General features: G+C 45.3%; 1 protein-coding gene across 3 annotated transcripts in view; it reads right to left on the bottom strand.

Moving 5' to 3' along the window:
* Positions 1 to 14992, bottom strand: part of tcte1 (t-complex-associated-testis-expressed 1) — a 43726-nt gene that overhangs the window by 24761 nt on the left and 3973 nt on the right. For 2 of the 3 annotated variants that reach the window (XM_069887994.1, XM_069887992.1), the window contains exons 2-3: positions 7401 to 7600; positions 5571 to 6580 (exon numbers count right to left, since the gene is read on the bottom strand). In XM_069887994.1, coding sequence (XP_069744095.1) covers positions 5571 to 6580; positions 7401 to 7560 — 1170 coding nt within the window. In that variant the 5' untranslated portion in view covers positions 7561 to 7600. The remainder of the gene's footprint in view (positions 1 to 5570; positions 6581 to 7400; positions 7601 to 14992) is intronic. The other variant, XM_069887993.1, reaches the window with a different exon arrangement.

Here is a 14992-nt window from a genome sequence, read left to right as displayed (position 1 = left end):
AAATGCCATCCGGAATCCAAATAGGGTCAAAGGCGAATGGTTCAACAGGGTTACAGATAGAAGGTATTCAGACTGTGTTGGTAACAAAAAGGGGTCAATCTTAGTGTGGGAATCATGGGAGGGGAGAAGTTCTACACAAACTTATATAAATCAGAATATCCCCAAGACCTGACTAAAGCCCCTTTCACACTTGCATCCCACTAAATTGTCCATCCAGTGTCCTGGGATAGGAATGGGGGTTTGGCTTTTCACACTTCACCACTGACTGGGACACTGCACGTGTTCACCCTTATATTACAGCACGGAAACAGGCCAATTTGGCCCTTCTAGTCCACATTGATCCAAGTACCCAGCTCTAATCCCACTTACCAGCACTCTACCCATATCCCTCCATCCCCCTCCCATTCATATACTTATCCAACTCTTTCTTAAATGACAAAATTGACCCTGCCTCCACCCCCTTTCCCGGAAGCCCATTCCACACAGTAACCACTCTCTGAGTAAAGAAGTTCCCCCTCAGGTTACTCCTCAACCTTTGCCCATCAACTCTCAACCCATGACCTCTTGTCTCCATCTCTCCTGCTCTCAATGGGAAAAGCCTTTCCACATCAACTCTATCCATCCCTCTCATTATCTTAAACACCTCGATCAAATCCCCTCTCACCCTTCTACGTTCCAAGGAATAAAGACCTAATTTGCTCAATCTCTCCTTGTATTCCAGATGCTGAAACCCAGGCAACAGTTTTGTTCTCTGCACCCTCTCTATCTTGTTGCAATGAGCCATCCCCTGAGTTAGGACTGTTCTACCTTTCACTACTGACATCATGGTGGACCTGCCCTAATCCTGATCAATGTATTATGATCTTATATTTGAACAAAATAAATCATGCCTAATTATAACATCATTCAGTTTTATGTACAGCACAGTACGAGCCCTTCAGCTCCTGTTGTTGTGCCGACCTATATGAACCTTTATAAGGGACCGTGGGGAAGTGCTAGCAATAAATGGCAATAGTGGACAATTTTTAAACAGGTGGGGAAGTTTATATAGTGTGGGAATGTTGGTAGCACTATCGCGTACAATTTATAAAGACCGTGGGGAAAAATGATGGTGGACCTGCCCTCCCAGAACTTCAAGCAGCAGAGGAAGGGCTGTATGACTGGCTGCAGCATTTATGGAGGCGTTTCTCTGCCACACTGCATTCTGGGAAGTGAGGTCCTCCATTGCTTTTTCCCCCACGGTCTTTATAAATTGGCCAATACCTGCCAAAATTAATAAATCCTGACCAGAATGGGTTTATTTTGAAATGCCGATTGGCCAACAACCTATGTTATTAAAACAACCTTTAATATTATCTATTTTGCAACGTCTAAGGCTGAACCGAGTGTCACTGTGGCTCTGGATGCTGAGAAAGCCTTGACAAGCTGGAATGGCCCCACTTGTTTAGAGTCTTGGTCAAGCTTTGGTTTGAACAACTGTTTATTAACTGTGTTAAAACCCTTTATCACAGACCAAAAGCCAGGGCTGCCACTAATGAACAGATCTTGACAACGTTCCCTTTGAGCAAGTTGAGTCAACAGGGTTGCCCCTTATCGCCAGGACTTTTTCTCTTGGCTTTAAACCCTTGGCAGAGGCACTTATACAAGACTTGGATATAAAGGGTCTTTATAATGGATCACACAAATCACAAAATTAATCTTATGGCAGATGAGGCAGATGATGTAATCCTGTATATAACAGATCCAGTTAATTCCCTTACTAAATTAATTACAGACTTGATTAAAAGCTTATGGCCAAGTTTCAAGGATACAAGGTAAACTGGGAAAAGTGAAATCATCCCACTAACAAATTTTGACTGCACTGGGTGGCATTAAATACCTTGGAATAATGGAAGAAAATGATCTTCAGAATTTATATAAACTTAATGAACTCCTGTTACTTAGTAAAATTGAAGAAGATTTGAGTAGGTGGGTGAACTTGCCCATCACTCTAATTGGCAGAGTCAACTGTGTGAAGATTAATATATTGCCAAGACTGCAGCATCTTTTCCAGTCCTTGTCCATTCCACTACACCAAACCTTTTTAAAAATCCTTAATAAGCATGTTGGCAGCTTATATGGAACTGTAAAGTACCCAGAATATCCATGGAAAAATTTATGGGATTCTAGATTTAGGAGGCAGCTGGTTACTTAGTTAAAAAAATAATTTTTTTGGCAGCGAAATGAGATTCATTTTATTTTTTTGAGGGTGATGATGCCCCCTCCCGGATACAAATTGGATTGCACTCCCTAACAGAGAAAGTGTACAATGATTTTATTTATAAAAGGAATTCCAGAATTATAGCCAACAGGACAAACTACACCACAGAACATTATAATACACAAACAGGCCCTTTGGCCCTTCTAGTCTGTGCCGAACCATTTTTCCACCCTAGTCCCACTGCCCTGCCCCCAGTCCATAGCCCTCCATACCCCTCCCATCTATGTACCTGTCCAAATTTCTCTTCAATGTTAAAATTGAGCCCACATTCACCACTTCAGCTGGCAGCTCGTTCCACACCCCCATGACTCTCTGTGTGAGGAAGTTCCCCCTCATGTTCCTCCAAACCTTTCCCCTTTCACCCTTAACCCATGTCCTCTGGTTTGTATCTCACCTACCCTCAGTGGAAAACACTGACCTACATTTACTCTGTCTGTCTCCTTCATAATTTTAAATACCTCGGTCAAATCTCCCCTCATTCTTCTACGCTCCAGGGAATAAAGTCCTAACCTGTTGAACCTTTCCCTGTAACTTAGTTCCTGAAGTCCTAGTCAATCTTCTCTGCCTCTATCTTATTGAGATCTTTCCTGTAGTTCGGTGACCAAAACTGCACACAATCCTCCAAATTGGGCCTCACCAATGTCTTAGACAACTTCACCATAACATCCCAGCTCCTGTACTCAATACTTTGATTTATGAAGGTCAATGTGCCAAAAGCTCTCTTTACAACCCTGTCCACCTGTGACGCCACTTTCAGGGAATTCTGTACCTGTATTCCCAGGTCCCTCTGTTCTCCCCCACTCTTCAGTACCCAACCATTCACTGTGTACGCCTTGAAGAGTTTCTCTAGCATGTTTGTGAGTTGAAGGATTGTTGTGGAGGGAAACAAGAACATCGGCAGATGCTTAGGTCTAATTCAAGACACAACAGGACAGACCACGCACCATCCACAGGCACCATTTTAAAACACTTGGTTAGAATGTAGTGTGAGACCTGTGGAGGCTTTGGACTGAAAATACAATTTCCACCTAAAACACCCTTAAGACAAAATGAATGTACCCATGACCTTGAAGAAGAGCTCAGGGCCGAAAAGTCGGCAATATATTTTCACACAGGGTCTGCACCCAAGATGACAGCACTTGTTGATTGGCAGCAGTCACGAGGGGTTGCTCCAGTCCTGGGAAGCAGAGGACTGGAGCGGGGGACTAGAGGACAGAAAGCTCACCTTGTCTGAGGAGAAGTGGAGGAGATGACCCATGGGACAGTGACCACAGTGGCAGACCAGTGAGGGGCTCTGAGGCTGAGGAACCAGTGCTTGCAGTGGGCAGCCGGTGACTCAAAGCGAGGAATCTGCAGAGGCTGTGGACTGTAGGAGACTGCTGTTGGGAGACACGCTGGGCTGTGGAATGCTGGTGACTGGCTCAAACTGGCTGGAAGGGCACCAGGTATCAGAAATGGGATGCGAGGGGGTGCCGAGGGTGTTAAAGGGTTCCTGACTGTGTTGAAGGTTTGGATCTGGAGTCTGGGTGGCCGCAGAACCACTGGAAGTGAATATACGGACACTCAGTAACTCTGGGGGGACTCTCCTTTGCTTCTCTTTCTCTGACTGAAAGTCTAAAAAATGTAAGAGGCACTTTGGCAATTTCTGCTGGTGGCAAATCTGTCTGCCTTGCAGCAAGCACAAAGAAATTTCATGTAATAGGACATAGTTTTATTACTATGACAATAAATTGAACCTTGAATTTGAACAAGATGATTCTGGAAGCGTGGTATCATAATGGGATACAAATAGAGAAACAGATCGATGAGTTAGAAAAGGAATTTCAGAAAGATGCTACAGAAGATCAGAAAATAGAATTATCTAGGTTGAAATTGAGACATAATTTGCAATCTTATCAATTTGAATGTGTGATTAATAGGACTAAACAACGGTATTACGAATGGGGAGAGAAAGCACATAAGGTACTGGCATGGCAATTAAAGAAAGAACAGATATCGAGGACTATTAATGCTGTTAGACAGAATTCTCTTATTACTTATAAACCTCATGAGATTAATGATGAATTTTATTCATTTTATAAAAAGTTATATACAAATGAAGGAAAACAGGAAACTGGATCGATTGATTTTTTTTTTAATCACAGTTGAATTTACCGATATTAGAGGATGGAGATATACAGGAGTTAGAAGAACCATTTACTGATTCGGAAATTAAAATGGCTAGGCTGGAAATGCCGAACGGTAAATCGCCTGGTGATGATGGATTTTCGGTTGAATTTTATAAAATTTTTAATGATGTTTTATCTACAGTGTTTGGGGATGTATTAAGTCAAGTTGAAGAACATTATGAATTACCTGAGTCTTGTTCTAGTGCTTTAATTACAGTAATTCCTAAAAAAGAGATCCTTTGAAAGTATCTTCATATAGACCAATTTCGTTGTTAAATGTAGATTATAAAATAATAGCTAAAATATTAGCGAAAAGATTGGCTAAATTTTTACCAAAGTTGAATCATTTTGATCAAACAGGTTTTATAAAGAATAGATATGCTTCAGATAACATTTTGCGCATGATTAGTTTGATTAATAGATTTCGACAATCTTTAGATCATCCGATGATGATATCCTTAGATGCAGAAAAAGCATTTGATAGAGTTGAATGGAATTTTTTGTTTAAAGTTTTGGAGAAATTTAAGTTTGGTCCTTCTTTTATTGGTTGGATTAGGGCTCTATATAGTAAACCAGTAGCTAGAGTATTGATGAATGGTTTGATTTTGGAATCTTTTAAGTTAACTCAATCAACTCGTCAAGGTTGTCCTTTATCACCAGCATCCACTTAAGGCCTATGTGTCTCACTATTCTAAGGCCTGTACGTCTCAACCATCTTAAAGCCTGCGTGTCGCATCCACTTAAGGCCTATGTGTCTCACTATTCTAAGGCCTGTGCGTCGCATCAATTTCCAACCCATTTGTCATCACTGAATTTCTGAAACTGAACTTTGAACTGCCTTGAGAAATGAGCCTTGAGCTGTAGTGGCTTGGGGTGTTCCACACACACCAATATACTCACACATAGTTAGAGTTTCAGTTAGATAATTGTATATAAATTTAGCTAAGTTTAGATAAGTGTTATATAATTGTTGATTAATAATTTAAAATATTATTTTAAATACTGCATAACACCATCTGGGCTATTTTTTCTCGCTGTTGTCTGGTATGTAACAAGATGTCCTCTGATGTTTCCTGCTCCCAGCTTGAGGAAAAGGGATTGGCTATCCACCCCATCTCTACTTCTCACAATGTTATACTGACCGGTCCGATGTTGTTGCAGGACAGGTTGATGCCCCGAAGGGTCTGATTCCTCATCAGGACCTTGGATATGGCCGTGGCCACACGCTCTGACAGTTCATTGCTTGCCAGGTTGATGTCTTCCACCGAGGAGGTAGCCAGGGCCCGTGCGATGGCCTCCCCGCCCTCATCACCAATTTGGTTCAGCCGCAGGTTGAGGCAGCGGAGCGAGGAGAAGCGGCGCACCTTGTAGGCGATGGCCTTGGCCCCAAAGGCGGCGATGCTGTTGTCGCACAGGCAGAGGGTCTGCAGCCCGGAGTGCAGCAGGAGCTTGGCCAAGGCCTTGGCACCGACGTCTCCGATCAGGTTGTGCGACAGGTCGAGCTCCACGAGCGCAGGGTGGTTCATCAGGTACCTGACCAGCACCCTCAGGCGCTGGTCATCGATCCGGTTACGAGGGAGCCTCAGCACCCTCAGGGCTGGGCAGTCATGAATGGCCTTGCCCAAGGAGGAGCAGTCCTGGGCTGTGAACTGGAAGACGTTCCACTGGAAGTTCATGCCACAGTCCTTCACCCCATAGGTCACCGCTAGCTCTTCCAGAAGTGGCAGATCGTTCAGCAGCAGGTTGAAGTCAAAGTGGTCCGTGGTCAGACCTTCACTCTCGCTCCCTGTGTCCGAGCCCTCCTCCTCTGGCCTGTCTCCCGCCTGCCTGACTGGTGGTAGGAGCTGGTCAATCTCCAGCCTATTCACTGAGTCCCTGCAGAGGGGGATCAGATCCAGGACCACCCTCGGCTCTGTGGTATCAGGGACAAAGAACTCCACCACCTTCTTCAGCAGCCGCTCAAAGAACATGCGCTTCCAGCTGCCACCATGCAGGGAGGGGTCGCACACTTGCCAACACTGAAGGCAGCACCGGCGCCAGTAGCCGTCATCGCTCACAAGATTGGCCGTCACCTGCAGAGGGAGGGAGCAGGGCAGCTGGGCCAACACTGAGGCCTTGTGCTGTGCGGGCAGCTCCGTCAACAGTGGGCGGACTGTGGGAGGAAAGGGGAGAGGTGGTGGGTGCTCTGTAGTGAGGGGGAAGGAGTCAGTGGTCTGTGGGGAGGGGGAGAAGGAATGGGTGCACTTTGGTGGGAAGTGGAGAGGGTTGGCACTCTTTGGGGAGGGAGGGCTAGATGCTCCGTAGGGTGGAAGGGGGAGACGGAGGGGTGGGTGCACTGTGGGGTTGGGGGGGAGAAGGGTGGATGCTCTGTAAGGTGGGAGGGGGAGAGGGATGGGTGCACTGTGGAGGGACAGGGAGTGTGGGTGCACCATGGGGAAGGGGAAAAGAGGATGTGGGTGCACCATGGGGAGGGGGAAAAGAGGATGTGGGTGCACCGTGGGGGTTGGGAGGGGAAGAGAGGGTGTGGGTGTACCTTGGAGGGGAGGGGGGTGAAGGGATGGTTGGACTGTAGATGGGGGGGAGAGGTAGGTGGACTGTGGGGGGAAGGGGGAGAGGGACTGGGTGCTCTGGGGAGGGGAGAGGGGGTGGGTGTTCTGAGAGAGGGGGTTGGGTGCTCTGTGGGGTAGGGGAGAGGGAGTGGGTGCTCTGTGGGGAGAGAGGGAGCGTGCTGTGGGTGAGAGGGAGAGGGTTAGGAAGAGATCCAGCTGGACCTGAGCCCACCGGACCCCAGGGCTGGGGCAACTTGCCCTCTGGACCTCAGGGCCAGACTGGATCCCAGGTTTGGACAGCATTCCAATTGAATTCCAGACTGGGCCAGATCTTAGGTCAAGACTGGATCCCAGGTTTGGATGCCATTCCCATTGGATCCCGGACCGGACTGGATCCCAGAGCTTGGCACCACCCTGACCTACCGGCAAAGTTGCGGACGATGTGGGCAATGCAGAGGTGTACGAGTCGTGGGACAGTAGCCAGGGACCACTCGGGGTCCTCTGCGATGATCCTCCTCATCCTGCGGGGGTCGGCCGCAGGATTTGGCCCCGAGTACTTGGTCACCCATGGGTTGCTGTTCATTGTCGCTGTGTGTACCAGAACATAGTGCTCAGTGGGGAACCTTGAGGTACAGGAGACAGTGCTGTGAGGGGTGCTCAGAGCAAAATGTTGCCCCAGTCCATGTGACCCCCACCACTCTTCACCCCTGTCTCAGTTCCCAGTCAGATCCAAACATTGACTGGCACTTCCTGACTGCAAGATAGATAGATGGGACAGAATTTGTCAGGTATGTTCAAGAAGGTTTCCTGACACAGTATGTGGACCACCTGATGAGAGGAGAGGCCACATTGGATCTAATTCTGGGTAATGAAGCTAGTCAGGTGGTGGACCTCTCAGTGGGGGAGGATTTTGGTGAGAGTGACCACAACTCCCTGAGATTTAGCATAGCTATGGACAAGGATAAAAGCAGATGAAATCGGAAAGTGTTTAATTAGGGAAGGGCTAATTATGAAGGGATGAGGCAGGAACTAGAAAGAGTAAATTAGAAACATATGTTCTCATTCGGATGAAGAGGCATTGTGCACCTCAATAGGCATGGAAACTTAACCCATGTCCTCTGGTTTGTAACTCACCTACCCTCAGTGGAAAAAGCCCATCTGAATTTACTTTGTCTGTCCCCCTCATCATTTTTAAATACAAATCTCCCCTTGTTTTTCTACACCCCAGGGAATAAAGTCCTAACCTATTTAACCTTTCCCTGTAACTCAATTCCTGAAGTCCGGGCAACATCCTACTAAATTTTCTCTGCATTTTTTCCATCTTATTATCTTCCTGTAGTTAGATGACCAAAACCGCACACAATCCTCCAAATTGGGCCTCACCAATGTCTTATACAACTTCACCATAACATCCCACCTCCTGGACTCAATACTTTGAAGGCCAATATGCCAAAAGCTCTCTTTACAAACCTGTCCACCTGTGATACCACTTGCAACAAATAAAATATCTGTATTCCCAGATTCTTCTGCCCTGCCGCTTACAGTGCATGTCTTCCACCATCAGATTTCTGAATGGAAATTGAACCAATGGACAGGACTTCACTTTTCTCTTTTTTTGCATATTTTAAAAATATTGTATTTCTGAATTGTAATTTATAGCAACTTTGCACCTGTAATGCAGAATAATGCTGCACAACTCATTTTCTGACACATGTTCATGACAGTAAACCTGATTCTACCTTGCTTTGTCCTTCTAAATTGCAACACCTGACAATTGTCTGCATTAAATTCCATCTGTCATTTTTCCAGCTGGTCCAGATCCCTCTGCAAGCTTTGAAAACCTTCCTCACTGACCACAACGCCTCTAACCTTTGTGTCATCTGCCAACTTGCTGCTCCAATTTATTGATAGACAACAAACAACAATGGTCCCAGCACCGATCCCTGAGGCACCACTAGTCACAGGCCTCCAGTCTGAGAAGCATCATCCACCACTACTCTCTGGCTTCTCCCGTCCAGCCATTGTCGAATCCAGTTCACTACTTCACCATGAATATCTAGCGTCTGAACTTTCCTGACTAACCTCCATGTGGGACCTTGTCAAAGGCCTTACTAAAGCCCATGTGGACAACAGCCACATTATTTTCTCATCAACTTTCCTGGTAACCTCCTTGAAAAACTCAATCAGATTGGTTAAAATCCAAGCCGAGCTCTCTTTGTCCTCCTCCTGTCGGGGAGCAGTCTCGGCAGTGTGGAAGTAATAACTTCAGGATTAGAGTGTTTCTTCCCTGCAGCCATGACGTTCCAGAATTAATCACACAAATATTATAGATAGGTTATGTGAGTGGCCCAGGGTCTGGCAGATGGAGTGCAATGTTGGCAAATGTGGAACTTTGGAAGGAAAAATTGAAGTCAGAATATTATTTAAACAGCAAGCAGTTGCAGCACGCTGCCGTGCAGAAGGATTTGGGAATGCTTGTGCATGAATCACAAAGGTGGGTTTGCAGGTGCAGGAAGCTATCAAGAAGGCAAATGTTCACCAGGTTGATTCCAGGATGAAGGGGTTAGCCTATGAGGAAGATCAAGTCATCTGAGACAGTATCCACTGGAATTTAGAAGAGAGGAGATCTTAGAGAAAAATAAAATAAAGGGAATTTTGCAGCTATGAGGGAGGAGCTATCCAAAATAAAATTAGAAGATACACTAGCTGGGAGGACAACTGGGGAAAAATGGCAGGTTTTTATGGACATTTTTCACAGGATTCAGGACAAATTTATTCCAAAGTGGAGGAAAGGCTCTAGGAGATGCAAATGGCAGCCCTGGCTAACTAAGGAAATCAAGTGCATTATCAAGTCCAAAGGGAGTAATTATAAGATAGCGAAGCGGAGTGGGAAATTAGAGGATTGGGAAACCTTCAAAGAACATCAGAGGGTAACTAAGAAAGCCATAAGAGACGGGAAAATGAAGTACGAGAGGAAATTAGCAGATAATATTGCGGAGGATAGCAAAAGCTTTTTTAAGTATGTGAAGAGGAAGAAATTGGTTTGGTCTAAAATTGGCCCTTTGAAAATGGGCAAGGGTGAAATTATTACTGGAAACAAGGAGATGGCAGAGGAATTTAACAAATACTTTGCAAATGTCTTCACCAAGGAGGATATAGGTTATAGTCAGTTAGGGGGTAGTGGTCATGCGGTACCAAGAGACTTGGGGAACTTTACTGGGGAGGTAGGGGATCTAATGGATATCCGGATCCAGAAGCAGGAGGTTATGAGTAAATTATTGGGACTGAGGGCTGATAAATCCCCAGGGCCTGATGGGCTGCATCCTAGGGTGCTTAAAGAGGTGGCTATGGAAATTGTGGAGGCACTGGTCGACGTTTTCCAATGTTCCATAGATTCTGGGGAGGTCCCTGAGGATTGGAGAGTGGCTGATGTGGTGCCGCTTTTTAAGAAAGGAGGGAGGGAGAAAACGGGAAATTATAGACCGGTTAGCCTGACATCAGTGGTGGGGAAGATATTGGAGTCCATCATAAAAGGAGAAATAGCAGAACACTTAGTCAGTAATAATAGTATAAGGGCTAGTCAGCATGGATTCCTTAAGGGTAAGTCATGCTTGACTAACCTTCTGGAATTTTTTGAGGATGTTTCAAAGAGGGTGGACTCGGGAGAGCCAGTGGATGTGGTGTATTTGGACTTCCAGAAGGCCTTTGATAAGGTACCGCACGGGAGTCTAGTGGGCAAGATCAGGGAGCATGGTATTGGAGATAAGGTGCTGACATGGATAGGAAATTGGTTAAGAGATAGGAAACAAAGGGTTGGAGTAAATGGGTCTTTTTCAGAATGGCAGGATGTGACGAGTGGAGTGCCTCAGGGATCGGTGTTGGGTCCTCAGTTGTTTGTAATTTATGTTAATGATTTGGATGAGGGGATTTTAAATAACATGAGCAAATTTGCAGATGACACTAAACTGGGTGGCAGTGTGGGGTGTGAGGAGGATGTAAGGCTGGAGGAGTGGGCGGCTAAATGGAAGATGAATTTCAATGTGAACAAATGTGAGGTTATTCATTTTGGGGGAAGTAATAGGAAAGCTGAGTATTATTTAAATGGAGACAAGCTAGGGAGTGGGGAAGTGCAAATGGATCTGGGTGCACTTGTTCACCGGTCACTGAAGGTTCAGAAAGCTGTGAAGAAGGCAAATGGAATGTTGGCTTTCATAAAGAGGGGATTGGAGTATAGGAACAGAGACGCTCTTCTGCAGTTATACAGGGCCCTGGTGAGACCCCACCTGGAGTATTGCGTCCAGTTCTGGTCTCCAAACTTGAGGAAGGACATACTAGCTATAGAGGGTGTGCAGCGCAGATTTACAAGGTTAGTTCTAGGGATGGCAGGGTTGTCATATGCAGCAAGGCTAGAAAAATTGGACTTGTATCCATTGGAGTTTAGAAGGATGAGGGGGGACATGATTGAGGTATACAAAATCATCAGGGGGATAGACAAGGTGAAGTCTGATTACTTGTTCCCAATGATGGGAGAGACGAGGACTAGAGGGCATTGTCATGATAATGAATATGCATGAGATGTACCGGAAGTCACGTGGTATGAGAGAGAGATAAGAACACAAGCAGGAGAACAAAGGAAAACGGGAGAATAAAGCCACTAAGAAGTTTACCTGATAAACTTGTGTTTAATGTTTTATTAACTTCACATTTCGGGCCACAAATGTGACATTGGCGACAAGGATGGGATAAGCTTGAAGAAAATTAAAGACTAAACAAGATTACAGAGGATTACAGACAACTTCAAGGTGATAAGAATTTTCTCTGTGACTCAGTACTTTTGGGACTGGAATATTTCCTCATGGCTGGGGCAGACTTTCTAACACATAGTGGAATTGCTCATTTTGACCCAACGGGTGATGCAAGCACTGTAAGTGTGAAGTGGAAGACATGGCTGGAAGAATTTGAATCCTATGCCGACAGTCGTGGCCTATTTCTAGGTACCGGTACAGTTGAACAAAAAGCGCAGAGAAGGGCGTTACTTCTTTTCACTGCGGGACCCTCAGTTCGGGAAACATTTAAGACACTTTTAAATACTGGAAGAAAAGAGGAGTACCAGAAAGCGGTAGATGCATTAAATGCACACTATGTAGTGACACCGAATGCTACATTTCAACGCCATTTGTTTCGGAGAACGAGACAAGAAGATGGCCAGACAATTGCTCAGTACGTGACGAGACTACGCCAGCTAGCTGTTGGATGCAATTACATGCCAGCTGATTTGGACAACTAATTATTGGATCAAGTCGTACAGCACTGTAGATCAGATAAACTCAGAAGACGTCTACTGGAAAGAGGGAGTGAGTTGGAACTCACCGATGCTTTAACCATTGCTGCTGCATTAGAGGGTGTTGAAGGGCAATTTCATACCATGACCCTGAAAGACAACTCAAGCCAGCAAATTAAGAGGCTCTCTCATCACCATAACCAGCCAAGATATGCATCGACACAGGACGTGGAGTGTTATCGATGTGGATACCGAGGTCACTTTGGAAAAGACCCATATTGGCCGGCCAAAGGCAAAGTTTGCAGAAAGTGTGGAGGTAAGGACCACTTTGCAAAGAAGTGCAAAAGCAAGTCCAATGCAGACCAGAAAAGAAAGATTACAACTTCCAAAGGCAAAGCCTGGGGGAAAGGAAAGTATCCTGGAAAGAAAGATACCATTCGCCAGATAGACGGTGACGATAATGATACCCAGGAGGAACAGAGTTGTTACCAATTTACGTTGAATGAAGTACATCATGAGAAGGTCCCAGTGATCATTGGTGGAGTGACAGTGCAGGTCATTGTAGACTCAGGCAGTGACAGTAATGTGATTGATCGACATTTATGGGAGAAGTTGAAAAGGAAAAAGATCATCTGTACCTCAAAGAAGTGTTCCAAGAAACTGTATCCATACACAGCAACCAAGCCATTGCAGACCATTGGATGTTTTACTGCAACTGTTGAAGCTGGAGATAAGTACACCGAAGCAGAGTTTATGGTCATAGAAGAGAGGGGAGAACCATTGCTGAGTAGAAGCACAGCGCAAGACCTGGCAATACTTCATATTGGAGCTTGTGTCAATTCAATTCAGTCATACGAGGATATGAAGCAAGAATTCCCCGCAGTCTTCCAAGGAGTAGGAAAGCTGAAAGGTCGACAATTGAAGCTATCGGTAGATGAAACGGTCAAACCAAGGCACAACCAATGCACCGAACTCCGTTTGGACTTCGTGGGAAAGTCGAAGCCAAAATTAAAGAATTGATCGAACAAGACATTATTGAACCGGTGGAACATTTGACACAATGGGTCAGTCCCATAGTGATTGTGCCCAAACCAAAGGGTGACATAAGACTATGTGTTGACATGAGAATGGCCAATGAAGCTATAATTAGAGAACGACACCCTATACCAACAGTGGAGGAAATATTTCAAGAACTAACTACCAGCAAGATATTCTCAAAAATTGATCTGAGGTGGGGCTATCATCAATTAGAGCTGGATCCAGGTTCCCGAGATGTAACTACATTTGTGACTCACTGTGGATTGTATCGTTACAAGAGACTTTTTTTCTTTGGCTTGGCTTCGCGGACGAAGATTTATGGAGGGGGTAAAAAGTCCACAAGAGACTATCATTTGGAATTAATGCAGCTTCGGAGATCTACCAGTATGAAATTCATCGAGTGATTCAAGGCATTCCTGGAGTTGCCAACATTTCTGACGACATCATAGTCCATGCACCAACGAAGGAAGAGCATGACAAACGGTTGAGGCGTGTACTATCTAGACTACAGGAGGCAGGCCTTACCGTAAATGGAAACAAGTGACAGTTCGGTGTGTCAGAAATGGTCTTCATGGGACACAGACTTACACGGGAAGGACTAAACCCTGCAGAGGCCAAGGTGAAAGCTATTGAAGAGGCACGTGCACCTCAGAACGCAACAGAGGTGAGGAGTTTCCTGGGATTGGTTAATTTTTGTGCAAAGTTCATTCCTAATTTCGCTACAGTGCCAGAACCACTAAGAAAACTAACCAGGAAAGGTGTACCATTTCATTTTGGATCTGAGCAGAAGAAAGCGTTCACAGCGCTGACAGATGCAAAAACTCTTGGATATTACGATCCGGCGGCATCAACCAAAGTCATAGCGGATGCCAGCCCAGTTGGTTTAGGAGCCGTGTTGGTCCAGATACATGATGGAGGACCAAGAATCATTGCCTATGCCAGCAGATCGTTATCAGATGTGGAGAGAAGATACTCTCAGACAGAGAAAGAAGCACTCGGACTTGTATGGGCCTGTGAGAGGTTCCATGCATATTTATACGGCATTGAATTTGAACTCATCACAGATCATAAGCCATTAGAGGTGATCTATGCACCTAGATCCAAACCATGTGCCAGAATAGAGAGATGGGTACTCAGACTACAACCCTACAAATATAAAGTAATCCACATAGCAGGGAAAGCAAACATTGCAGATCCGCTGTCCAGATTGGTGAAGGAGATGGTGGTCCACAATCCAAGTCAAAATTGGGAACAGAAACAGAGAGCTTTGTACGCTTCGTAGCTATTTAGGTGACACCGAAAGCTGTGACTACGAAGGAAGTCGAGAGAGAATCCGAACGTGATCCAGAACTCATGGAAGTAAGAGAATGCATACAGAGTGGACAATGGGACAAGTGTACTCACAAGGCTTACATTCCCATTAGAGATGAACTTTGTTGCATCGGACAGTGTGTATTGAGAGGTTGCAGATTGGTGATTCCGCAAAGATTGAGACCGAAGATCGTATCCTTAGCGCATGAAGGACACCTAGGTATTGTTGGTACCAAGCAAAACCTCAGGACCAAGGTATGGTGGCCAAGTTGTGATAAAGATGCCAAGAAATTTGTTAAAACTTGTCACGATGTCAAATCACAAGTAGGAGTAATCCGCCAGAACCGATCCGGAGTACGCAACTTCCGACAGGACCATGGATCGA

Source organism: Narcine bancroftii, chromosome 6 (genome assembly GCF_036971445.1).
Source record: "Narcine bancroftii isolate sNarBan1 chromosome 6, sNarBan1.hap1, whole genome shotgun sequence".
In the NCBI taxonomy this organism is placed as follows: domain Eukaryota; kingdom Metazoa; phylum Chordata; class Chondrichthyes; order Torpediniformes; family Narcinidae; genus Narcine; species Narcine bancroftii.
Note: the sequence above shows the minus strand (reverse complement) of the source record. Positions and strands in the feature narration are given on the sequence as shown.